We start from the raw sequence: 25,215 nt of genomic DNA, 5'->3' as shown, positions 1-25,215 counted from the left end.
GGGAAAAATGGGGGAAAAAATGGGGAAAAGTGGGAAAATTTGGGACAAAATTGGGGAATAATTGGGGAAAAATTGGGGGAAATTGGGAAAAAATGGGGAAAAATTGTGAAAAAATGGGGAAAAATGGGAAAAAATTGGGGAAAAAAATGGAAAAAAATGGGGAAAAAATGGGGAAAAAATTGGGGAAAAAATGGGGAAAATTGGGGACAAAATTTGGGGAAAATGGAAAAAATTGGGGAAAATATTGGGGGAAAAATGGGAAAAATGGGGAAAAATGGGGAAAAATTGGGGAAAAAAATGGAAAAAAATGGGGAAAAAAATGGGGAAAATTGGGGAAAATTGGGGACAAAATTGGGGAATAATTGGGGAAAAAATGGGGAAAAATTGGGAAAAAATTGGGAAAAAATTGGAAAAATGGGAAAAAATTGGGGAAAAAATGGGGAAAAATGGGAAAAATTGGGAAAAATGGGAAAAAATTGGGGAAAATTGGGGAAAATTAGGGAAAATATGGGAAAAAATTGGGGAAAAAATTGGGAAAATTTGGGACAAAATTTGGGGAAAAAATGGGAAAAATTATGGAAAAATGGGGAAAAATGGGGAAAAAATGGGAAAAAATTGGGGAAAAATAGAAGAAAAAATGGGGAAAAAATTGGGAAAAAATGGGAAAAATGTGGGAAAAATGGGAAAAATGGGGAAAAATTGGGAAAAAATGGGGAAAAAATGGGAAAAAATTTGGGGAAAAATTTGGGAATAATTGGGGAAAAATTGGGGAATAATTGGGGAAAAATGGGGAAAATTGGGAAAATTGGGAAAAAATTGGAAAAAATGGGAAAAAAATTGGGGAAAAAATGGGGAAAATGGGAAAATTGGGAAAAAATGGGAAAATTGGGGAAAATGGGGAAAATTAGGGAAAATATGGGAAAAAATTGGGGAAAAATTGGGAAAATTTGGGAAAAATTTGGGGAAAAAATGGGAAAATATGGAAAATGGGGAAAAATGGGGAAAATGGGAAAAATTGGGGAAAAATAGAAGAAAAATGGGGAGAAAATTGGGAAAAAAATGGGAAAATTGTGGGAAAAAATGGGGAAAAAATGGGGAAAATTGGGAAAAATTGGGGAAAAATTGGGAAAAAAATTGGGGGAAAAATGGGGAAAAAATTGGGAAAAAATTGGGGGAAAAATGGGGGAAAAAATGGGGAAAATTGGGGAAAAATTTGGGACAAAATTGGGGAATAATTGGGGAAAAATTGGGGGAAATTGGGAAAAAATGGGGAAAAAATGGGAAAAAATTGGGGAAAAATAGAAGAAAAAATGGGGAAAAAAGAAAAATGGGAAAAAGGGAAAAATGAGAAAAATAGGAAAAAATGGGGAAAAAAATAGGAAAAATGGGAAAAATCAGGAAAAATGGGAAAATTGGGGAAAATGGAAATAAAAGGAGGAAAAATGGGGAAAAAATAAGAAAATGGGCAAAAATGGGAAATGGTGAAAAAATTGAGGAGAAAATTGGGGAAAAAATGGTAAAAATTGGGGAAAAATGGGGAAAAAATGGGAAAAAATGGGAAAATTGGGGAAAAATTGGGAAAAATGGGAAAAAAATTGGGGAAAAATTGGGGAAAAAATGGGGAAAATTGGGGAAAAAATGGGGAAAACTGGGGAAAAATTGGGGAAAAATTGGGACAAAATTGGGGAAAAATGGGGGAAAAAATGGGGAAAATTTGGGGAAAGATTGGGGAATGATTGGGAAAAATTGGGGAAAATTGGGGAAAAAATGGGGAAAATTGGGGAAAAATGGGAAAAAATTTGGGGGAAAAATGGGAAAAAATTGGGGAAAAATATGGGGGAAAAATAGAAGAAAAAAATGGGGAAAAAAGGAAAAATGGGAAAAATTGGGAAAAATGAGAAAAATGGGAAATGGGGGAAAAAAAGAAAAAATGGGAGAAATGGGGAAAAATTCGAGAAAAATTGGGAAAAAATCAGGAAAAATGGGAAATTTGGGAAAAATGGGAAAAATGGGGAAAATGGAAATAAAAGGAGGAAAAATGGGGAAAAAATGAGAAAATGGGCAAAAATGGGAAATGATGAAAAAATTGAGGAGAAAACTGGGGAAAAAATGGTAAAAAATGGGGAAAAATGGGGAAAAATTAGGGAAAATTGGGGAAAAATTGAGGAAAAATTGGGGAAAAATGGGAGAAAATTTGGGAAAAATGGGGAGAAAAGGGGGGAAATGGGAAAAAGGGAAAAATAGAAAAAGGGAAAAATGGGAAAAATAGGGAAAAATGGAAAATGGGGAAGAATAGAAGAAAAAAATGGGAAAAATGAGGGAAAATGGGGGGAAATGGGGAAAAATATGGGGAAAAAAGTAGAAAATAGGAGTAAAAATGGGGAAAAATATGAGGAAAAATGGGAGGAAAAGTGGGGAAAATATGGGGAAAAAATGGAAAAATTGGAGAAAAAATGGGGAAAAAATGCAGAAAATAAGAGTAAAAAATGGGGGAAATATGGGAGGAAAAATGGGGGGAAAATGTGGAAAATAGGGAGAAAAATGGGGAAAATTTGGGGAAAAAATGAGGGAAAATGGGGAAATTTTTTTTTTTTCTGATTTTTTTCTGATCGTTTAGGGATTTTTTTCTAATTTTTTGCAAATTTTGTTTCTCATTTTTAGGGTGTTTTTCTGATTTTTTTTTTAAATTTTTTCAGATTTTTTTTTTCAGATTTTTTGAGATTTTTTTCCAGATGTTTTTCCAATCTTTTTGTGATTTTTTTTTTCAGATTTTTTGTTAATTTTTCTGATTTTTTTTCAGGGTTTTTTCCAGATTTTTTTCAGATTTTTTCAGGGTTTTTTGATGATTTTTTTTTTCTGATATTTTGTTGATTTTTTCTGATTAATTTTTGAGATTTTTTTCTGATTTTTCGGGATTTTTTCTTATTTTTTCAGGGTTTTTTTCCTGATATTTTTTGGGAATTTTTTGCAGATGTTTCCCTGATGCTTTTGTGATTTTTTTTCTGATTTTTTTGCAGATTTTTTTCAGGATTTTTTTGGATTTTTTCTGGTTTTTTTCTGATTTTTGGGAGATTTTTTTTTTGCAGATGTTTTCCCGATCATTTTGTGATTTTTAAAAAAATTTTTTCTGATTTTTTTCAGTAGTTTTTTTTGAGAATTTTGGTGTTTTATTTAATTTTTTTTTGGAATTTTCTTACTGGAAAATAATTTTTTAGGATTTTTTGCATTTTCCCTACCCGGGATGAATTGGGATGCGAACCGCTCTCTGATTGGCCAAACCCTCTGTCAATCAAATTTTCACCCCGCCTATCCCCATTATGATTGGTTACTTCATTTCCCGCCCCGCGCTCTTATTGGTTGGTTCTTTCCCGCCCCTCTCTCCCATTGGCTGGTACGTTAGTGGGCGTGGCCTAACGCGGAACGGCGGGAAGATCGTGAGGGGAAAGCTCCGCCGGAGGTGAAATTTTGGGGGAAAATTGGGGAAAAAAGGGGAAAAAATGGGCAAAAATGGGTGGGAAAGGTTCGGAAAATATCCCGAGCGATCCCGGCGGCTTTGGAGGGAATTTTTGGGGCAATTATTTTGGATTTTGGAGAATTTTTGTGGGGCTTTAGTGGGGGAAATTCGCGGCGAGAAGCTCGGGGGTTCCTGAGGGGAATTTTTGGGGAATTTTTGGGTTTTTTTGGGGAAAATTCGCGGCGATTCTGAGGCGAGAAGCTCGGAGATCCCTGAAAGTATTTTTGGGGGAATTTTTTTGGGATTTTTTTGGGATTTTGTGGAGAAATTCGCGGCGGTTTGGATCCCTGAGGGGATCGGGGAGGTTCGGGGTTCGCTGAGGGAAATTTGGGGGAATTTCTGGCGGTTTTTTTGGGAATTTTTGGGTTTTTTTGTGGGGGAAATTCGCGGGGAGAAGCTCGGGGGTCCCTGAGGGGATTTTTGGGTTTTTTTGGGGAAAATTCGCGGCGATTCTGAGGCGAGAAGCTCGGAGATCCCTGAGGGAATTTTTGGGGGAATTTTTTGGAATTTTTTTGTTTTTTTGTGGAGAAATTCGCGGCGGTTTGGATCCCTGAGGGGATCGGGGAGGTTTGGGGTTCGCTGAGGGAAATTTGGGAAAACTTTTGGGATTTTTGGGGAATTTTTGGGGGTTTTTTTTGGGACAAATTCGCGGCGAGAATATCGGGGGTCCCTGAGGGGATTTTTTTGGGAATTTTTGGGTTTTTTTGGGGAACAATCACGGCGATTCTGAGGGGAGAAGCTCGGAGATCCCTGAGGGGATTTTTGGGGGAATTTTTGGGTTTTTTGGGGAATTTTTTGGGGTTTTTTGTGGAGAAATTCGCGGCGGTTTGGATCCCTGTGGGGATCGGGGAGGTTCGGGGTTCGCTGAGGGAAATTTGGGAAAATTTTTGGGGAATTTTTGGGGTTTTTTTTTGAACAAATTCGCGGGGAGAAGCTCAGGGCTCCCTGAGGGGATTTTTGGGGTTTTTTGGGAATTTTTCGGGATTTTTTTGGGGGAAATTCGCGGCGATTCTGCGGCGATAAACTCTGGGGTCCCTAAGGGGATTTTTGGGGTTTTTTTGGGAATTTTTTGGGTTTTTTGTGGAGAAATTCGCGGCGAGAAGCTCGAGAGTCCCTGAGGGGATTTTTGGGGAATTTTTTTTTTTTGTTTTTCTGGGAATTTTTGGAGTTTTTTCAGTAATTTTTGGAGTTTTTCTGGGAATTTTGGGTTTTTTCTGGGAATTTTTGGTGGTTTATTTGAATTTTGGAGGAAGTTTTTGGGGAATTTTGGGGGAATTTTTGGGATTTTTTTGGGAAATTTTTTGGATTTTTTGGGGGGAATATTTTTGGGTTTGGGAGGATTTTTTTGATTTTTTGGCGAATTTTCTGGGATTTTTGGAGGAATATCTTGGGATTTTTCGGGGAAATTTTTTTGGAATTTTGGGGGAATTTTTCTGGGATTTTTGTGCGAATTTGTTTTGTTTTTTGGGGAAATTTTTGGGTTTTTTGGGAGAATTTTTTTGGGATTTTTGGGTGAATTTTTTTTTTATTTTTGGGGGAAGTTTTTGGGGTTTTTTTGGGAATTTTTTGTGGCTTTTTGAGGGAAATTTGGGGGTAAAACTGAGTTGGTTTTTTGAGTTGAATTTTGGGGATTTTCAGGTGAATTTTGGCGTTTTTTTTCAGGTGAAATTTTGGGGTTTTTCAGGTGAATTTTTGGGGATTTTCAAGTGAATTTTGGGGATTTTCAGGTGATTTTTGGGGGATTTTCAAATGAATTTTGGGGATTTTCAGGTGAATTTTGGGTTTTTTTGGGTGGATTTTTAGGGTTTTTTCAGGTGAATTTTTGGGGTTTTTCAGGTGAAATTTTGGGGATTTTCAGGTGAATTTTTTGGTATTTTTCAGGTGAATTTTTGGGTTTTTTTCAGTTGAATTTTTTGAGGATTTTTAGGTGAATTTTTGGGGTTTTTCAGGTGAATTTTTGAGATTTTCAGGTGAATTTTTGGGTTTTTTTCAGTTGAATTTTTTGGGATTTTCAGGTGAATTTTGGGGATTTTCAGGTGATTTTTTGGGATTTTTTCAGGTGAATTTTTGGGTTTTTTTCAGGTGAATTTTTTGGGCTTTTCTGATAGAATTTTTATTGGTTTTTCTGATTGAATTTTTGGGTTTTTTCAGGTCAATTTTTGGGGTTTTTCACCCCAATTTCGACTCCCAATGGATCTCAATGGAATCTCAACGTCAGAATTGCTGCTGACAGGTGAGAAATCCCAAAAAAACCCCAAAAATTCCCTAAGATTCCCACAAATTCCCAAAAAATCCCCCAAAATCCGATAAGATTCCCAAAAATTCCCAAAAACTTCCCAAAAAAAACCCCAAAAAACCCCGAAAATCCTCCAAAAACCCCCCAAAATTCCCCAAAAAACTAAAAAAAAATTCTCAAAAGTTCCCAAAAAACCCCAAAAATTCCCAAAAAACCCCCAAAAAAATCCCTAAAATTCCCCAAATATTCCCCAAAAATTCCCACAAAAACCTCAAAATTCCCCCAAAATCCCCAAAAAATTTCCCCAAAATTCCTGAAAAAACCCCCAAAAAATTCCCAAAAATTCCTGAAAAAACCCCAAAAATTCTCACAGAACCTCCAAAAAACCCTAATAACCCCAAAAATTCCTGAAAAACCCAAAAATTTCCCAAAACCCCCCAAAAATTCTCAAAAAATCCTCAATAAGTCCCAGAAAAACCCCAAAAAGTCCCTAAAACTTCCCCAAAAAAACTCCAAAAATTCCTGAAAAAAACCCAAACATTCCCAAAATTTCTAAAATTCAAAAAAAAAAAAAACCCAAAAATTCCCCCAATATTCCCTAAAATTCCCCCAAAATCTCCAAAAGTTCCCCAAAAATTCCCAGAAAAAACCCAAAAATCCCAAAAAACCCCCAGAAATTCCCCAAAATTCCTGAAAAAATTCCCAGAAAAACCCCAAAAATCCCAAAAATTCCCAGAAATACCCCAAAAATTCCCAAAAAATCTCAAAAAATTCCCCAAAATTCCTGAAAAAATTCCCTGAAAAACCCCAAAAATTCCCTGAAAAACCCCAAAAATTCCCCGAAAAACCCCAAAAATTCCCTAAAATTCTCCAGAAATGCCCAAAAGTTCCAGAAAATTCCCCCAAAATCCCGAAAAAAACCCCAAAAATTCCTGAAAAAAACCCCCAAAAAATCCCAGAAATTCCAAAAAAATCCCAAAAAACCCAAATAGTCTAAAAAAACACACCAAAATTCTCTAAAATTCCCCCAAAATTCCCAGAAAAACTCTAAAAATTCCCCCAAAATCCCAAAAAAACCCCAAAAATTCCTGAAAAAAAACCAAAACCAAAAAAATCCCAAAAATTCCAAAAAAAAATCCCCAAAAAATCCTGGAAAAATCCCCCAAAAAACCCCAAATATTCTTAAAAAAAAATCCCCAAAAATTCTCTAAAATTCCCCAAAAATTCCCAGAAAAACCCCAAAAATTGGCCAAAAAACCCCAAAAAAAACCCCAAAATTCCTGAAAAAAACCCCAAAAATCCCCAAAATTTCCTAATTTTTCCCCAAAATTCCTAATTTTTCCCAATTTTCTCTCCAGGATTCCCAAATTCTGCCACTCCAGAGGATTTGGGATCCAATCCAGGTTTGGCTCAAATCCTCCAAAATTTGGGAAAAATCCATCAAAACATCTCAGAAAAATCCTAAAAATGATCAGAAAAAATCCCAAAAATTTCAAAAAAACCCTCCAAAGATTCCTGAAAAAAACCTAAAAATTCCCAAAAAATTCCCCAAAAAAACCTCCAAAAAATCCTCTAAAAATTCCTGAAAAAAACCTAAAAATTCCCAAAAAATTCCCGAAAAAACCTCCAAAAAAACCCCCAAAAATTCCCAGAAAAATGCCAAAAATTCCTGAAACAACCCCAAAAAAATCCCCAAAATTCCCCCAAAAAATCCCAAAAATTCCCCCCAAAAAATCCCAAAAATTCCCCAAAAAATTCCCAAGAAAACTCCAAAAATTCCCAAAAACCTCCAAAAATTCTCAAAAAAACCCCCAAAATTTCCCCAAAAGTTCCCAAAAAACTCCCAAAAATTTCTCCAAAATTCCTGAAAGTAATCCCCAAAAAAACCCCAAAATTCTTTTAAAAATCCCCAAAAATTCCCTAAAATTCCCAAAAAACCCCCAAAATTTAAAAAAAAAACCCTAAAATTTCCACAAAAAACCCCAAAATTCCTGAAAAAAACCCCAAAATTCCTAATTTTTCCCAATTTTCTCTCCAGGATTCCCAAATTCTGCCACTCCAGAAGATTTGGGATCCAATCCAGGTTTGGCTCAAATCCTCCAAAATTTGGGGAAAAAGCTGAGCTCTGATTGGCTGAGCCCTGACCTCCAAAAACTCCTTCAGCAGGTGAGGAAAAAACCCCAAAAAATCCCCAAAAAATCCCCAAAAAAATCCTCAAAAAAATCCTCCAAAAATCCCCAAAAAAATCCCAAAAAAATCCCCAAAAAAACCCCAAAAAATCCCAAAAATTTGGGGAAAAAATTCCACTGAAATTCCTCCTTTTCATCCCCAATTTTTGGGGTTTTTTGGGGAATTTTTTTGGGAATTTTTTGGTGGTTTTGGGGAATTTTTGGGGGTTTTTTTTTTGGGAATTTTGGAGGAATTTGGGGAGAATTTTGGGGATTTTTGGGGTTTATTTTTTGGAAATTTTTGGGGTTTTTTTTGGGAATTTTTGGAGGTTTTTCTGGGGAATTTTTCGGGATTTTTGGGTATTTCTGGGAATTTTGGGGTTTTTAGGGAATTTTTTGGGTTTTTCTGGGGAATTTTTGGAGGATTTTTTGGGGAATTATTGGGAATTTTTTGTTTAATTTTTGGAGGATTTTTTTGGGATGTTTTTGGGGATTTTTAGGGGAATTTTAGGGGAATTTTTGGAGGGTTTTTTGAGGAATTTTTTGGGGATTTTTGGGGTTTTTTTGGGAATTTCTTTTGAATTTTAGGGGAATTTTGTGGTTTTTTGAGAATTTTTGTGTTTTTTGGGGAATTTTTGGGATTTTTTGGGGAATTTTTGGGGATTTTTTGGGTAATTTTGGAGTTTTTTGAGAATTCTTGGATTTTTCTGGGAATTTTTGAGGAATTTCAGGGGATTTTGGGGGTTTTTTGGGGAATTGTTGGGAATTTTTGGGGGAATTTTTGGGGTTTTTTGGGGAATTTTTGGAGGGTTTTTTTCAGGAATTTTTTGGGGTTTTTTTGGGATTTTTTGGAGGGTTTTTTTCAGGTTTTTTGGGGAATTTTTTTTAAATTTTTTTAAATTTTGGGAATTTTTTTGCATTTTTGGGTTATTTTTGGGGATTTTTTGGGGGTTTTGGGTTATTTTTGGGTTATTTTTTGGTTTATTTTTTGGGATGTTTGGGTTATTTTTTGGTATTTTTGGGTTACTTTTGGGATATTTTTGGGATTTTTCAGTTATTTGGGTTATTTTTTGGGATTTTTCCCTCCCCAGGCCGAAGGGGATCTCAGCAAATCCCGAAAGTTTTGGGTTCAGTTGGAGATTCTCTGGAGGTTGGTGGAAGATTTGGTCAGAGAACCTCGAGAGCTCAGCCTGGCAGTGAGTCACAAACCCCCAAAATCCCCCAAAAAATCCCCAAAAAAACTCCCAAAAAATCCCAAAAAATCCTGGGAAAATTCCCAAAAAAATCCCCAAAAAATCCTGGGAAAATTCCTTAAAAATCCTAGAGAAATTCCCCCAAAATTCCCCCAAAAAATCCCCAAAAGTCCCAAAAAAATCCCCCCAAAAAATCCCCATAAAATCCCCCAAAAAATCCCTGAAAATTATGGAAAAATAAAAAAAATCCCCAAAAAAATTCCCAAAAATCCCCCAAAAATCCCCAAAAAATCCAAAATTCCCCATCCAATCCCAAAAACCCCCAAAAATCCCAAAAATCCCCAAAATTCTGGAAAAATAATAATTTTTAAAAAATTCCCCAAAAATCCCAAAAATATTCCCCAAAAATTCGCCAAAAATATCCTCAAAAAATTCCCCAAAAATCCCCCAAAAATTCCCCAAAAATCACCCAAAAATTCCCCAAAAATTCCTCAAAAAATCCCCAAAAATCCCAAAAAAATTCCCCAAAAATTCCCCAAAAAATTCCAACAAAAATCCCCAAAAAATCCCAAAAAATTCCCAAAAAAATCCCCAAAAAATCCCCAAAAATTCCAAAAAATCCCCAAAAAATCCCCAAAAAATTCCCCAAAAAATCCCCAAAAAATCCCCAAAAAATTCCCCAAAAATTCAACAAAATTCCTCCCAAAAATTCCAACAAAATTCCCCAAAATCCCCAAAAAATTCCAACAAATTCCCCAAAAAATCCCCAAAAAATCCCAAATCTATAAAAATTCAACAAAATTCCTCCAAAAATCTCAAATTCCAACAAAATTAAAATCCAAAAAACCAAAAATCCCCAAAAATCCCCAAAATCTATAAAAATCCCCCAAAAATCCCCAAAAACATTCCAACAAAATTCCCCCAAAAAATCCCCTCAAAAAATTCCCCAAAAAATCCCCAAAAATCCTGGAGAAATTCCTTTAAAATCCCCCAAAAATTCCAACAAAATTCCCCAAAAAATCCCCAAAAAATTCCCAAAGAAATTCTGGAAAAATTCCCAAAAAAACCCCCAAAAACTCCTGGGAAAATTCTCCCAAAAAATCCCCCAAAAAATCCCTAAAAAGTCTTCACAAAATTCCAAAAAAAATCCAAAAAAAATCCTGGAAAATTCCAAAAAAAATCCTGGAAAAATCCTCCAAAATTTCCCCAAAAATCCCAGAGAAATTCCCAAAACATTCTCATCAAATTCCTCCAAAAAATTCTCACAAAATTCCCCCAAAGTTAAAAAAAAATCCCAAAAATTCCCAAAAAACCCTAAAAAATTACCAAAAAATGCCCAAAATTCCCAAAGAATCCCAAAAATTCCCTAAAATTCCAGGAAAAATTCCCAAAAAACCTCAATATTCCCAAAAAACCTGAAATTCTCACAAAATTCCCTAAAATTCCCCACAAATTCCCAAATTTCCCTTAAAATGCAAACATTTCCTCCAAATTTCTCCCCAAATTTTCCCCCAAAATTCCCAAACCACCCAAAATTCCTAAAAAATCCACAAAAAACCTCCTAAAAATCAAAAAAAATTCCCCAAAAATTCCTAAAATTCCCCAAAATACCCCAAAATTCCCTAAAATTTGCCAAAATTCTTTGAAAAAAATCCCCCAAAATTACTAAAAAATCCATTTAAAAACTCCTAAAAATACCCAAAATGCCAGAAAAATTCCCAAATTTCCCCCAAAATTCACCAAATTTTCCCAATCACCAAATTCCCAAATTCCAATTCCCTCTCCCCAATTCCCCAATCCCCAAAATCCCCAAAATTTCCCCAAAATTCCCAAATTTTCCAAAAATTTCCCCAAAATTCCCAAAATTCCCCAAAATTTCCCCAAATTTTTCCCCAAAATTCCCAAAATTCCCAAAAATTTCCCCAAATTCACTCAAATTTCCCCCAAAATTTCTCAAAAATCCCCAAATTCTCCCCAAAATTCCCCAAATTTCCCCAAAAATTCTCCCAAAATTCCCAAAATTCTTCCAAATTTCCCCCAAATTTTCCCCAAAATTCCCCAAATTTTCCCCAAATTTCCCCAATTCCCCCAAAATTCCCGAATTTCTCTCCCCAGGCCCTGCAGGCTGTGCAGGCTGAGCTCACCTGGGCTCAGGTGAGGAAAGGAAATTCCCAAATTTCCCAACTGCTGCTGCTGCTGCCAGGAGCTCAGGTGAGCAAAATCCCAAATTTATCCCAAAATTCTAACCTAAAATCCCAAAATTCCCAAAATTCTAACTCTAAAACCCCCAAAATCCCAAAATTCTAACCCAAAAAATCCCAAAATTCTAACCCAAAAACCCCAAAATTCTAACCTAAAATCCCAAAATTCTAACCCAAAAAACCCCAAAAACCTGAAAATTCTAACCCAAAAACCCCACAAAATTCCCAAAATCCCAAAATTCTAACCCCAAAATTCCCAAAATCCTAACCCAAAATTCACCCAGAAAGCCCCAAAATCCCAAAATTCCCCCAGAATTCACCCAAAAACCTCTGAATTCCCAAAATTCTAACCCCAAAATCCCAAAATTCTAACCTAAAATTCCCAAATTCCCAAAATTCTAACCCAAAGTCCCCAAAAATCCCCCAAAACTCCCATTTTTTCCCCAAAAATCCCCCAAAATCCCCAAATTTTCCCCAAAAATCCCCCAAAATTCCCATTTCTCTCCCAAAAATCCCCAAATTTTCCCCCAAAACCTCCCAAAAATGCCATTTTTTCCCTCCAAAAACCTCAAAAATCCCCAAAAATTCCCATTTTTCCCTCAAAAAATCCCCCAAAATCCCAAATTTTCCCCCAAAATTCCAATTTTTTCCCCATTTTTCCCAAAATTCCCATTTTTTTCCCCATTTTTCCCAAAATTCCCATTTTTTTCCCCATTTCCAGCCTCTCCAGCTCCTCCCCCTGCTGCTCCCAGAACTGGAATTTCGACTTCTGGAAAAACAGGAAAACCTCCAGGAATTCCTGCTGGGAAATCCCAAAATCCCCAAAATTCCACCCAAAACCCACCTGGGGAAATCGGGAATTCCCAAAATCCCCAAAAATCCCCAAAAAATCCCCAAAAATCCCCAAAAAATCCACAAAAATCTCAAAAAAATCAACGAAAATCCCCAAAAAATTGAAGAATTTCCCCAAAAAATCCCCAAAAATCCCCAAAAAATTGAAGAATTTCCCCAAAAAATCAACAAAAATCCCCAAAAAATTGAAGAATTTCCCCAAAAAATCAACAAAATTTCCGGAAAAATTCAGGAATTTCCACCCAAAAATCCCAAAATTCTCCCTGAAACCCCAAAATTTCCCAAAATTCCCCAAATTCAACCCAAAATTCCCCAAATTCAACCCGAAATTCCCCAAATCCAACCTGAAATTCCCAAAATTCCACCCAAAACACCCAAAATTCCTCAAATTTTCCCCCAAAATCCCAAAATTCCACCCGAAATTCCCCAAATTTTCCCCAAAAATCCCCAAATTTTCCCTGAAATTCCCCAAATTTGCTCCAAAATTCCTCCTAAAATCGAGAAAAATTCAACTAAAATCACCCAAATTTCGCCTAAAAATTCCGAATTTTTTCCCAAAAATCCCGAAATTTCCCCCGAAATTCCCGAATTTCCCGAAATTTCTGGATTTTGCCCCAAAACTCTGCGGCTGGAGCTGCTGAGGGAGAGGAGGAGAGAGAAGATCCTGGAGGAGAGGAAGGAGAGGATGGAGGGAGAGCTGATCCTGGTCTGGACTGGTTTCTACTGGTTTATACTGGTTTGGACTGGGAGGGGAAAAATGGGGGGAAAAAGGGGGAATTTGGGAAAAAATTGGTGCAAAAATGGGGAAAAATGATAAAAATTGACTAAAATATGGCAAAAAATGAGGGAAAAAATGGGGGAAAAAAGGGAAAAAATGGTGGGAAATTTGGGGTTTGGGGTTACTGGTTTGTACTGGTTTATACTGGTTTGGACTGGGAGGGAAATTTGGGGGAAATATGGGAAAATTTGGGGAAAAATGGGGAAAATTTGAGAAAAATTGGTGCAAAAATGGGGAAAATATGATAAAAATTGACTATAATATGGGGAAAAATGGGAAAAATTGGGGGAAAATGGGAATTTGGGGTTACTGGTTTATACTGGTTTGGACTGGGAGGGGAAATTTGGGGGGAAAAAGGGGAAATTTGGGAAAAAATGGGGAAAAAATGCAAAAAAATTGGGGAAAACTGGTGAAAAAATTGGGGAAAAAATGGGAAAAATTGGGGGAAATTTGGGGTTTGGGGTTACTGGTTTATACTGGTTTGTACTGGGAGGGGAAAAATGAGGGGAAAAAGGGGGAATTTGGGGAAAAACTGAGAAAAATTTGGGGAAAAAAATGCAAAAAAATGGGGAAAATATGATAAAAATTGACTAAAATATGGGAAAAAATGGGGAAAAAATGGGGAAAATTGAGAAAAAAATGGGAAAAAATTGGGAAAAATGGGGAAAATGGAAGAAAATTGAGGAAAAATGGGGAAAAATGGGGTTACTGGTTTTTACTGGTCTCTACTGATCCCTACTGGTTTATACTGGGAGGGGAGAAATGGGGGAAAATGGGGAAAAATTGGGAAAAAATGGGAAAAAAATGGGAGAAAATAATGGGGAAAATTGAGAAAAAAATTGGTTTATACTGGTTTGTACTGGTTTATACTGGGAGGGGAAAAATGGACGAAAATTGAGGGGAAAAATGGGGAAAATTGGGAGAAAATTGAGGAAAAAAAATGGGGGAAAATGGGGAAAAATTGGTTTTTGCTGGTTTGGACTGGTTTGAACTGGTCCATACTGGTTTATACTGGGAGGGGAGAAATGGGGAAAAATGGGAAAAAATGAAAAAAAATTGGAAAAAGTAGGGAAAAATTGAGAAAAAAACGGGGCAAAATGGGAAATTGGGGTTACTGGTTTATGCTGGTTTGAACTGGTTTATACTGGGAGGGGAAAAATGGGGGAAAATGTGAAAAAAAATGGGGAAAAAATCAGGAAAATTTAGGAAAAAAATGGGGAAAAATGGGGAAAAATGGAGAAAAAAATGGGGAAAAATGAGGAAAAATTGGGTTATACTGGTTTGAACTGGTTCATACTGGTTCATACTGGTTTTTACTGGTCTCCCCAGGCGCTGTCCCGCTGCAGGACTCACCTGTCCCACCTGTCCCGGCTAAGCTCCGCCCACTGCCAGCTGCAGCTCGGCCTGGGCAGCTTCCTGCGGGCCAAGGGCGTGGCCATGCTGCTAAGGGCCAGGTCAGCTCATTTGCATATCATTTGCATACCATTTGCATATCGGTTACACCCCTCTTGGGTGTCATTGCTAAGAATTTTAACATTTGCATCTCATTTGCATCTCATTTTTCTATGTAACTCTGTGTATCGTTTCCGCTCCCTTCATGTGACACTCATTTGCATCTCATTTGCATCTCATTTGCATATCGTCTACACCCATTTTTGGGTGTCATGGCTAAGAAATTTAACATTTGCATCTCATTTGCATCTCATTTTCTATGTCGTTTCCATGTAAATTTGTGTTCCGGCTGCATTCCATTTGCATCTCATTTGCATACATTTGCATATCATTTCCTTGCCCTTTTGGCTGTGATTTCTGTGGGATTTGGCGTTTGCATCTCATTTGCATCTCATTTTCTTTGCCATTTCTATGTCATTTTCTATTCTGTTTGCATTCCCTTCGTGTGACACTCATTTGCATCTCATTTGCATACATGTGCATATCGTTTAAATAACATTTCGGGTGTCATTGCCATGAAATTTAACATTTGCATCTCATTTGCATCTCATTTTCCATGCCGTTTCTATGTAATTCTGCATGCCATCTGCATTCCCTGCATCTGTCACTCATTTACAGCTCATTTGCATACATTTGCATATCACTTACATGCCGTTCCTGCATATAATTTGCACGTCTTTGCGTGACTATCTGCATGTCATTTGCATGTCATTTGCATACAATCGACCCACTGAGTCACAATCTGCATGCCGTTTGCATGCAATTTGCATGTAATTTGCATATAATTTATTTACTGTTTGAGTGGAAATCCGTGTTTAATTTGCATATAATTTGCATATAATTTCCTGCTGTTAGAGGTGCTTTCTGCATGTCATTTGCATGTCATTTGCATATAATTTGCATACAGTATGAGTTGCAATCTGCATTTAATTTGCATATGATTAGCATAGAGTTGACTGTTGTTTTTACCTTTTCCTGCATATAATTTGCATATAATTTGCGTGTAATTTGCACACTCTGAGTTGCTTTCTGCATGTCATTTGCATATAATTTATTTACTGCTTGAGAGGAAATCAACGTTTAATTTGCATTTAATTTGCATATAATTTGGGTATAATTTGTGTGTAATTTGCACGCTCTGAGTTGCTCTCAGCATGTCATTTGCATGTCATTTGCATATAATTTATTTACTGTTTGAGGGCAAATCTACGTGCCATTTGCATATAATTTGCATATAATTTGCATATCATTTCCTGCTGTTAGAGTTGCTTTCTGCATGTTATTTGCATATAATTTCCCCACGGTTTGAGTGGCAATTTGCATATAATTTGCATCTAATTTGCATATGGTTTACAGCTGTTTTGGTTCTTTCCCGCGTGTGATTTGCATATAATTAGCATATACTATCCTGGCCCCGCCCCCTCATTAGCGCTGATGAATATTCACAGGCTGGAGGAGCTGAAGGTGCTGCTGGACACTTACCCCTCCCCCACCATCGCTGCCCACCGCCGCATCCGGTTTGTACTGGTTATACTGGTTTATACTGGGATGAACTGGGAGGGACTGGGAGGGACTGGGATTGGACTGGGATTGAACTGGGATGGAACTGGGATGGACTGGGATGGACTGGGATGGACTGGGATGGACTGGGATGGACTGGGATTAAACTGGTTTATACTGGGATGGACTGGGATGGACTGGGATGGACTGGGATTGACTGGTTTATACTGGGATTGAACTGGGATTGAACTGGTTTATACTGGGATGGACTGGGATGGAACTGGTATTGAACTGGGATGGACTGGGAGGGAATGGGATTGAACTGGTTTATACTGGGATGAACTGGGATGGACTGGGATGGACTGGGACGGAACTGGTTTATACTGGGATTGAACTGGGATGGAAGTGGGATTGAACTGGTTTATACTGGGATGGACTGGGATGGAACTGGTATTGAACTGGGATGGATTGGGATGGACTGGGACGGAACTGGTTTATACTGGTTTAGGGTTTTTTTAGGATTTTGTTTTTGGTTTTTTAGGGTTTTTTTCCTGAATTTTTGGGGTTTTTTTGGGTTTATTTGGGTTTTTTTCCTTACTGGTCCATACTGGTTTATACTGGTTTGGGGTTTTTGGGATTTTTTTGGGATTTTTTTTTAATTTTGGGGGGATTTTTGGGGTTTTTTCCTGAATTTTTTGGGGTTTTTTTTGGTTTTTTTGATCCATACTGGTTTCTACTGGTTTCTACTGGTTTTCCCTGACCACGCCCCCTTTTCCCTTGCAGGGCGGAGCTCCTCAGTGGGCGTGGCCAAGCCGAGGCCTCGGCGGCCATCTTGGGGGCGGAGCTTCGGCAGCTTCGCGCTTTGGGGCCAAAATTGGGGGATTTGGCTCAGGAATTGGGGAGAATCCGGCAGGAGGCGGAGCAGAGGCGCTGGGCGCTCAGGGAGCTCCGCCCACCTCATTAGCATACCGCCGGCCACGCCCACCGGGGGGGAAAGAGCAAAATTTGGGGGGAAAAAGAGCAAAATTTGGGGGAAAAATGGGAAAATTTGGGGGAAAAATGGGAAAATTCGCCCAAATTCAACACAAAATCCTGAAAATTTACCCCAAATTGACCAAAATTTGGGGGAAAAATGGGAAAATTTACTGAAATTCGACCCAAAATCCTGAAAATTTGCCCAAAATCGACCAAAATTCACCCAAAATTGAGCTAAAAATCACTCAAATTCAGCCCAAAATTGACCCAAAATTTCAGCCCAAATTCACCCAAATTGACCCAAAATTCAGCCAAAAAAAGAGAGCAAAATTTGTCCGAAATCTGGGGGAAAAATGGGAAAATTTGGGTTAGAAACAATAAAATTCATCAAAACTCAACCCAAAATGCTGAAAATTTACCCCAAAATTGCCCAAATTTGACCAAAATTTGGGGGGAAAATGGGAAAATTCACCGAAATTCGACCCAAAATCTTAAAATTTACCCCAAAATTGCCCAAAATTGACCAAAATTCGCCCAAAAATGAGAGCGAAATTCACACGAATTCAACCCAAAGTCCTGAAAATTCGCCCCAAAATTGACCAAAATCGCCAAAATTCAGCCCAAACTGACCCAAAATTTACCAAAAATTCACCCAAATTCAGCCCAAAATTCACCCAAAATTTCATCCAAAATTCACCCAAATTCACCCAAAATTCAGCTCAAAATTTACCAAAAAATCACCCAAATTCAGCCCAAAACTGACCCAAAAATTTCGGCCAAAATTCACCCAAATTCAGCCCAAATTGACCCAAAATTCAGCTAAAAATCACTCAAATTCAGCCCAAAATTGAGCTAAAATTTCAGCCCAAATTCACCCAAATTGACCCAAAATTGGCCCAAAATTTACCAAAAATTCACCCAAATTGACCCAAAATTGCCAAAATTCATCCCCAAATCCCCCAAACTTACCCCAAAATCCCATTTCCCTTCAAATCCTATTTATTTCCTCAAAAATCCCAAATTTCTTTTCCCCAAAAATCCAATTTTTTTCCCGAAAAATCAATTTTTTTCCCAACTTTTTCCCCAAAAAATCAAAATCTTTTATCCTTTTTTCCCCAAAAATCCCCAATTTTTCCCCCAAAAATCCAATTTTTTCCCATTTTTCCCCAAAAAATCACATTTTTTTCCCCAAAAATCAAAATTTTCCCAATTTTTCCTCCAAAAAACTTAATTTTTCCCCTCAAAATCCCCAAACATGTGGAAAATTCTGGAAAAACCAATCCAGCCGGAAGCTCCGCCCCCTCATTAAAATACCGCTGGCCACGCCCACTGAGTGTTTGTCCTTATATGGGCATTTGGGGGGATTTGGGATTTTGGGGTGAAATTCGGAGATTTTGGGCAAATTTGGGTCAAAATTTGGGATTTTGGAGACATTTTGGGTTGGAATTTGGGAATTTTGGGAAATTTTGGGTTAGAATTTGGGATTTTTTGGGTTGAAGTTTGGGAATTTTGGGATGGAATTTGGGATTTTTTGGGGATTTTTTTTTTGGATTTTGGGATTTTTGGGTACATTTTGGGTTGAAAATTCAGATTTTTGGGTTGAAATTTGAGAATTTTGGGTAATTTTGGGTTGGAACTTGGAAATTTTGGGTCAGAATTTGGGGATTTTTGGGAATTTTGGGTTTAAAATTGGGATTTTGTGTTGGAATTTGGGATTTTTGGGGATTTTTTTGGGTTGGAATTTGGGAATTCGGGGGATTTTGGGTTGGAAATTGGGATTTTGGGGATTTTTGGTTGGAATTTGGGATTTTTGGGGATTTTGGGTTGAAATTCGGGAATTTTGGGTTAGAATTGGGGAATTTTGGGGATTTTTGGGTAGAAATTTGGGATTTTTGGGGATTTTGGGTTGGAATTTGGGATTTCGGGCGGAAAATTGGGATTTTTGGGGATTTTTGGGTTGGAATTTGGGGATTTTGGGTCGAAATTCCCCAATTTTGGGGCATCCAGACCCATGACGTCACCCCATCGCCCAAGCCACGCCCACAATGCCCTTAAATGGTCACAAATGGGCGGAGCCAAGCCATGATTGACAGCCGCGCTCTCCTTTCCCGCCGTTCCCTTGATTGACAGCTCGCCTCGCTCTCCCATTGGCTGCTCACCCCACGTGGCTCCACAGCTTTGATTGACAGCTCGCCTCACTCTCCCATTGGCTGCCGTGTTCCCGCCTCCACTTTGATCGACAGCTCAACTCGCCCTCCTATTGGCTCCCATTTTCCCTCCCCCCGCTGTGATTGACACCTCACCCTGCCCTCCCATTGGCTGAGGGGCAGGGAGCAGCCGCACCGCGCGCTCCCATTGGTTGGTCAGAAGGCGGGCTCGGCGCTGATTGGCCGCCGCCTCACGGCGGGGCAGAGCGCGGAGGAGCAGCAATGGCGGCCGGGCCTGGCGCGGCCGGAGCCGCTCGGGTCTCCTCGGGCCGCGACCTGAGCTGCGTGCCGGAGGTGGCGGGAGCGCTGGGAGCCGTGGCCAGGCAGGGGTGAGAGAGAGAAACCGCAATCCCCGGAAAAAACCCGAAATCCCGAGAAAAAAACCCCGAAATCCCCGGAAAAACCCGAAATCCCGAGAAAAAAACCCCGAAATTCCCGGAAAAACCGCCCCGAAATGCACGAAAAAACCCCAAAAAACCCGAAATCCCCTCAGTAAAATCATCCCGAAATCCGCGGGAAAACCCCGAAATTCCCGAGAAAAACTGCCCCGAAAATCCCAGAAAATCCCCCCAAAAAATCCGAAACCCCCTCAGAAAAATCATTCTGAAATCCCCGGAAAAACCCCGAAATTCCCGAGAAAAACCGCCCTGAAAATCCCCAAAAAAACCCTAGAAAATCCTTTAAAATACCCCGAATCCCCTCAGAAAAATAATCCCGAAATCCCCGGAAAAACTACCCCGGAATCGCGAAAAAACCACCCAGAAATGACCCCGAAAATAAAAAAAACCCTCCTAGAAAATGCTTTAAAAACCTCCGAAGTCCCCTCAGAAATTCCGCCCCGAAAATCCCAAAAAAACCCCAGAAAATCACCAAAAAACCCCAAAATCCCCTCAGAAAAAACACTCCGAAATCCCCCCAAAAATCTAAAAAACTCCCAGAAAATCACCAAAAAAAAACCCCCTAAAATCCCCTCAGGAAAACCACCCTGAAAATCCCCAAAAAAACCCCCAAAAAACCCTGAAATCCCGAAAACATCCACCTAGAAATTCCCGAAGAAAAACCCAAAATCCCCCCAAAAAACCCGAAAATCACCCTGAAAAAAACACCCCAAAATCCCAAAAAAATCTGGAAATCCCCAAAAAAAAAAAAACCCGGAAAAAACCCCAAAAATCCCAATAAAAACCCTGAAATCCCCTCCAAAAAAATTATCCCGAAATCCCAAAAAAGCCCCAAAATCCCCCCAAAAAGGGGAAAAAATCCAGAAAAAACCGGAAAAATCCCCAAAAAAATCCCCCCAAAAAATCCTGAAATCCCCTCAGAAAAATCATCCCAAAATCCCCAAAAAATCCCCAAAATTCCCCTAAATCCACTCAGGAATCCCAAAATTCCCGAATTCCCTCAGGGATTCCCAATTCCCAGTCCATCCCAGTCCATCCCAGTTCCATCCCAGTCCATCCCAGTCCATCCCAGTTCAATCCCAGTACAAACCAGTATAAAAAATTCCCATTTTTCCTCATTTTCCCCCATTTTTAACCCATTTTAACCCCTTAAACTCCATCCAAATCCTTCCCAGTTCAATCCCAGTCCATCCCAGTTCAATCCCAGTCCAAACCAGTATAAACCAGTAACTCCCAGTACCAAACCAGTACCAAACCAGTATAAAAAATCCTCTTTTTTCCCCATTTTTCCCCATTTTTAACCCATTTTAACCCCTTAAACTCCATCCAAATCCTTCCCAGTCCATCCCAGTTCCATCCCAGTCCATCCCAGTTCAATCCCAGTACAAACCAGTAACCCCAAACCCCATTTTTAACCCTTTTTTCCCCATTTTTAACCCTTTTTTCCCCATTTTTAACCCCTAAACCTCCCCTAAATCCCTCCCAGTTCCATCCCAGTCCATCCCAGTCCATCCCAGTCCATCCCAGTTCAATCCCAGTTCAATCTGAGTCCATCCCAGTTCAATCCCAGTACAAACCAGTAACCCCAAACCCCATTTTTAACCCTTTTTTCCCCATTTTTAACCCTTTTTTCCCCATTTTTAACCCCTAAACCTCCCCTAAATCCCTCCCAGTTCCATCCCAGTCCATCCCAGTCCATCCCAGTCCATCCCAGTTCAATCCCAGTTCAATCTGAGTCCATCCCAGTTCAATCCCAGTCCAAACCAGTAACCCCAAACCCCATTTTTAACCCTTTTTTCCCCATTTTTAACCCTTTTCCCCCCATTTTAAACCCCTAAACCTCCCCTAAATCCCTCCCAGTTCAATCCCAGTCCATCCCAGTTCAATCCCAGTCCATCCCAGTTCCATCCCCATCCAAACCAGTATAAACCAGTAACTCCCAGTCCCAAACCAGTATAAAAAATCCTCTTATTTCCCCATTTTTCCCCCATTTTAACCCCTTCAACTCCACCCAAACCCCTCCCAGTCCATCCCAGTCCATCCCAGTTCCATCCCAGTTCCATCCCAGTCCATCCCAGTCCATCCCAGTCCATCCCAGTCCATCCCAGTACAAACCAGTAACCCCAAACCCCATTTTTAACCCTTTTCTCCCCATTTTTAACCCTTTTTTTCCCATTTTTAACCCCTTAACCTCCCCTAAATCCCTCCCAGTTCCATCCCAGTCCCTCCCAGCCCCCTCCCAGTATAAACCAGTCCCCTCCCAGTATAAACCAGTTGGTTGCAGGTTCGATTTCCTGTGCATCCCGCTGTTCCATCCCCGCCACCGGCGCGAGTTCGCGCTCAGCCCGGCCAGGGAGCGCCTCGGGCCCCAGACCCGCTCCGACCTCCTGCTGGCCGGCAGAGGTACTGGGCATACTGGTTTATACTGGTTTTGTACTGGGAGGGCACTGGGGCAAACTGGGAGGGACTGGGAGGGGTTTGGGTGGAGGTTAAGGGGTTAAAATGGGGAAAAAATGGGGAAAAATGGGGAAAAAAGAGGATTTTTTTATACTGGTTTGTACTGGTTTGGTACTGGTTAGGTACTGGTTTGGTACTGGGAGTTACTGGTTTATACTGGTTTGGACTGGGAGGGACTGGGATGGGACTGGGAGGGCACTGGGGCAAACTGGGAGGGACTGGGAGGGATTGGAGTGGAGTTGAAGGGGTTAAAATGGGGGAAAAATGGGGAAAAAAGGGTTTTTTTATACTGGTTTGGTACTGGGAGTTACTGGTTTGGACTGGTTTGGACTGGGAGGGCACTGGGAGGGACTGGGAGGGGTTTGGGTGGAGTTGAAGGGGTTAAAATGGGTTAAAAATGGGGAAAAAAGAGGATTTTTTATACTGGTTTGTACTGGTTTGGGACTGGGAGTTACTGGTTTATACTGGTTTATACTGGTTTGGGATGAACTGAATTTTTAGTGAATTTTGGGTTGATTTTTTGGGATTTTGGGCTGAAAGTTTGCGGAAATTTGGGCTAAATTTTTGGGATTTTTGGGCTGAAATTTTGTGGGTTTTCGGGGTGAAATTTTGGGAATTTTGGGCTGAATTTTTGGGGTTTTTTGACTGAAATTTTTGGGATTTTGGGCTGAAATTTTGGGTTTTTTGAGCTGAAATTTTTGGAATTTTGCTGAATTTTTGGGAATTTTGGGCTGAAATTTTGGGGGATTTTGGGTTAATTTTGGTTCAATTTTGGGCTAATTTTGGGTTGAACTTTTGGGTTTTTTAGGCTAAATTTTTGGAACTTTGAGTTGAAATTTTAGGATTTTTTTTTCCAAAATTTTGGGCTTTTATTCTCCCTGACTGTTGAATCATTTTCTGCCAATTTTGGGCTAAATTTGTGATTTGGGGCTGAATTTTGGGGTTTTTTGGGCTGAAATTTTGGGGCTTTTTGGCTGAAGTTTTGGGAATTTTGGGCTGAAATTTTGGTTTTTAGGTCTAAATTTTGGGATTTTTTGCTGAAATTTTGGGGATTTTGGGTAAATTTAGGGGTGAATTTTGGGTCAATTTTGGGCTGAAATTTTGGGTTAATTTTTGGGTTTTTGACTGAAATTTTGGGCTTTTTGGGCTGAAATTTTGGGGATTTTTGGCTGAAAATTTGGGATTTTTTTCCTGAAATTTTGGGAATTTTTTGCTGAAATTTTGGGGATTTTGGGCTGAAATTTTGGGATTTCGGGTCAACTTAGGGGTGAATTTTGGGCTAATTTTGGGTTAATTTTGGGCTATTTTTGGGTTAATTTTGGGTTAAATTTTGGGTTTTTGGGCTAAATTTTGGGGTTTTTTGTTCTGAAATTTTGGGAATTTTTTGCTGAAATTTTGGGCTTTTATTCTCCCTGACTGTTGAATCATTTTCTGCCAATTTTGGGTTCAATTTTGGGCTCAATTTTGGGATTTTTGGCTCAGACTGGAACACTCTGATCGTCGGCAAACTGTCGCCGTGGATTCGGCCGGATTCACCTCTGGAGCACGTCAGGAAAAACTCCCAGAAGGTGGGAATTTGGGGAAAATTCGGGAATTTTGGGAAATTTGGGGAAATTTCGGGAATTTTTCAGATTTTTTTGGGACAATTTTCACCAATTTTTGATGATTTTTGATGATTTTTTACCAATTTTTGTTGCTTTTTCACGAATTTTCCCCAATTTTTTTTTTTTTTTGGGATTTTCAGGAATTGTGGGAAAATTCTGGGAATTTTGGGAAATTTTGGGTGAAATTTGGGGAATTTCTGAGGTTTTTTCGGATGATTTTCACCAATTTTTGATGATTTTTGATGATTTTTTGCTGATTTTTGCTGATTGGCAAATTTTTGTCTTTTTTTAAAAATATTTTCAGAAATTTTGGGAATTCTGAGAAAATTCCTTGAATTTTGGGTGGAATTTTGGGATTTTTGGGTGAAATTTTGGGAATTTTGGGAATTTTGGGTGAAATTTCAGTGATTTTAAGTGAAATTTTGGTGATTTTAAGGGGAATTTTTTGGCAAGTTTCAGGAATTTGGGGAGTTTTGGGGAAAATTTTGGGAATTTTGGGGAATTTTGGGGAATTTCTGAGGATTTTTGGGATCATTTTTGCCGATTTTTGATGATTTTTTGGTGGTTTTTTGCCAATTTTCGTTGATTTTTCGCAAATTTTCGCCAATTTTTTTCGGGAATTTCGGAAATTTGGGAATCCCTGAATTTTCTGGGATAAATCTGGGGAATTTCTCTCTCCAGACCTTGAATTTTCTGTAACTTTTGGACAAAGTTTTTAACCATTTTGGACAAATTTTTTGCTGATTTTGTAGCGATTTTTCCCAAATTTTTGCCAATTTTTCCCAAATTTTCTCTGCTTTTCCTGGGAATTTTGGGAATTTTGGGAATTCCAGGATTTTTTTGGGATAAATTTTGGGAATTTTCCTAGATTTCGAAGGATTTGGGGCAAATTTTTGCTGATTTTTCTCAAATTTTCACTGATTTTTTTGCGATTTTTCCCCAATTTTTGCCGATTTTTTGGGGGAATTTCAGGATTTTTGGGATTTTTGGGAATTCCATGATAAATTTAGGGAATTCTTCATCCCAGGCCCTCAATTTCCTGTCAATTTTGGGCTAAATTTCTAGCGATTTTTCTCAAATTTTTGCTGATTTCTCCCAAATTTTCGCTGATTTTTTTTTTTTTTTTTTGGATTTTGGGATTTTTGGGAATTTTGAGACTCCTGGGATAAATTTTGGGAATTCTGCATTCCAGACATCGAATTTTCTGTCAATTTGGGCCAAATTTGGAAGGATTTTGGGTCTAAAGGGATGAAATTTTTCCTGATTTTTGCAAATTTTCACTGATTTTTCCCAAATTTTCTCCGATTTGTCCAGGAATTTTGGGATTTTGGGGAATTTTGGGAATTTCATGATAAATTTTGGGAATTTCTCTCTACGGATCTTCAATTTTCTGTGGCTTTTGGGCCAAATTTTTGCTGATTTTTCTGAAATTTTTGCCTATTTTTTTGGCGATTTTTCTCAAATTTTCGCCAGTTTTTTGGGGAATTTCGGGGTTTTCGGGAATTTTTGGGAATTCCAGGATTTTTTGGGATAAACTTTGTGAATTTTGCTTTCCAGACCTTGAATTTTCTATCAAGTTTTGCCCAAATTTTTGACTATTTTGGGCAAATTTTCGCCAATTTTTTGGCGATTTTTCCCAAATTTTCTCCGATATTTTGGGAATTTGGGAATTTAGCATTT

General features: G+C 38.7%; 2 protein-coding genes across 5 annotated transcripts in view; both read left to right on the top strand.

The window, feature by feature from the left end:
• Positions 1 to 5,332: 5,332 nt before the first annotated feature.
• Positions 5,333 to 16,930, top strand: HAUS4 (HAUS augmin like complex subunit 4). The gene is made up of 10 exons (XM_085044424.1): positions 5,333 to 5,350; positions 5,666 to 5,747; positions 7,109 to 7,153; positions 7,834 to 7,916; positions 9,010 to 9,114; positions 11,227 to 11,322; positions 12,034 to 12,870; positions 14,272 to 14,396; positions 15,843 to 15,911; positions 16,678 to 16,930. The coding sequence occupies exons 2-10, from the start codon at positions 5,705 to 5,707 to the stop codon at positions 16,856 to 16,858; spliced, it is 1,584 nt and encodes a 527-aa protein (XP_084900550.1). The 5' UTR covers positions 5,333 to 5,350; positions 5,666 to 5,704; the 3' UTR covers positions 16,859 to 16,930.
• Positions 16,931 to 19,247: 2,317 nt separating this feature from the next.
• PRMT5 (protein arginine methyltransferase 5) overlaps positions 19,248 to 25,215 on the top strand; it is a 35,444-nt gene continuing 29,476 nt past the window's right edge. For 2 of the 4 annotated variants that reach the window (XM_085044396.1, XM_085044395.1), the window contains exons 1-3: positions 19,248 to 19,405; positions 21,759 to 21,877; positions 23,414 to 23,499. In XM_085044396.1, the coding sequence (XP_084900522.1) occupies positions 19,299 to 19,405; positions 21,759 to 21,877; positions 23,414 to 23,499 (312 nt within the window). In that variant the 5' untranslated portion in view covers positions 19,248 to 19,298. The remainder of the gene's footprint in view (positions 19,406 to 21,758; positions 21,878 to 23,413; positions 23,500 to 25,215) is intronic. The other 2 variants (XM_085044394.1, XM_085044393.1) reach the window with 1 other exon arrangement.

Source organism: Lichenostomus cassidix, unplaced genomic scaffold, assembly GCF_008360975.1.
Source record: "Lichenostomus cassidix isolate B80296 unplaced genomic scaffold, HeHo_3.0 HiC_scaffold_36, whole genome shotgun sequence".
NCBI classification, from domain to species: domain Eukaryota; kingdom Metazoa; phylum Chordata; class Aves; order Passeriformes; family Meliphagidae; genus Lichenostomus; species Lichenostomus cassidix.
This window is presented reverse-complemented; position numbering and strand designations above follow the sequence as displayed.

Bases quoted from the DNA above. Each gene is read 5' to 3' on its own strand.
- HAUS4 (XM_085044424.1), top strand. From the start codon at position 5,705: ATGGATCTCAATGGAATCTCAACGTCAGAATTGCTGCTGACAG. The intron at 9,115-11,226 runs GTGAGTCACAAA...TTCTCTCCCCAG, and splicing joins CTCGAGAGCTCAGCCTGGCA to GCCCTGCAGGCTGTGCAGGC. The intron at 11,323-12,033 runs GTGAGCAAAATC...CCCCATTTCCAG, and splicing joins TGCTGCTGCCAGGAGCTCAG to CCTCTCCAGCTCCTCCCCCT.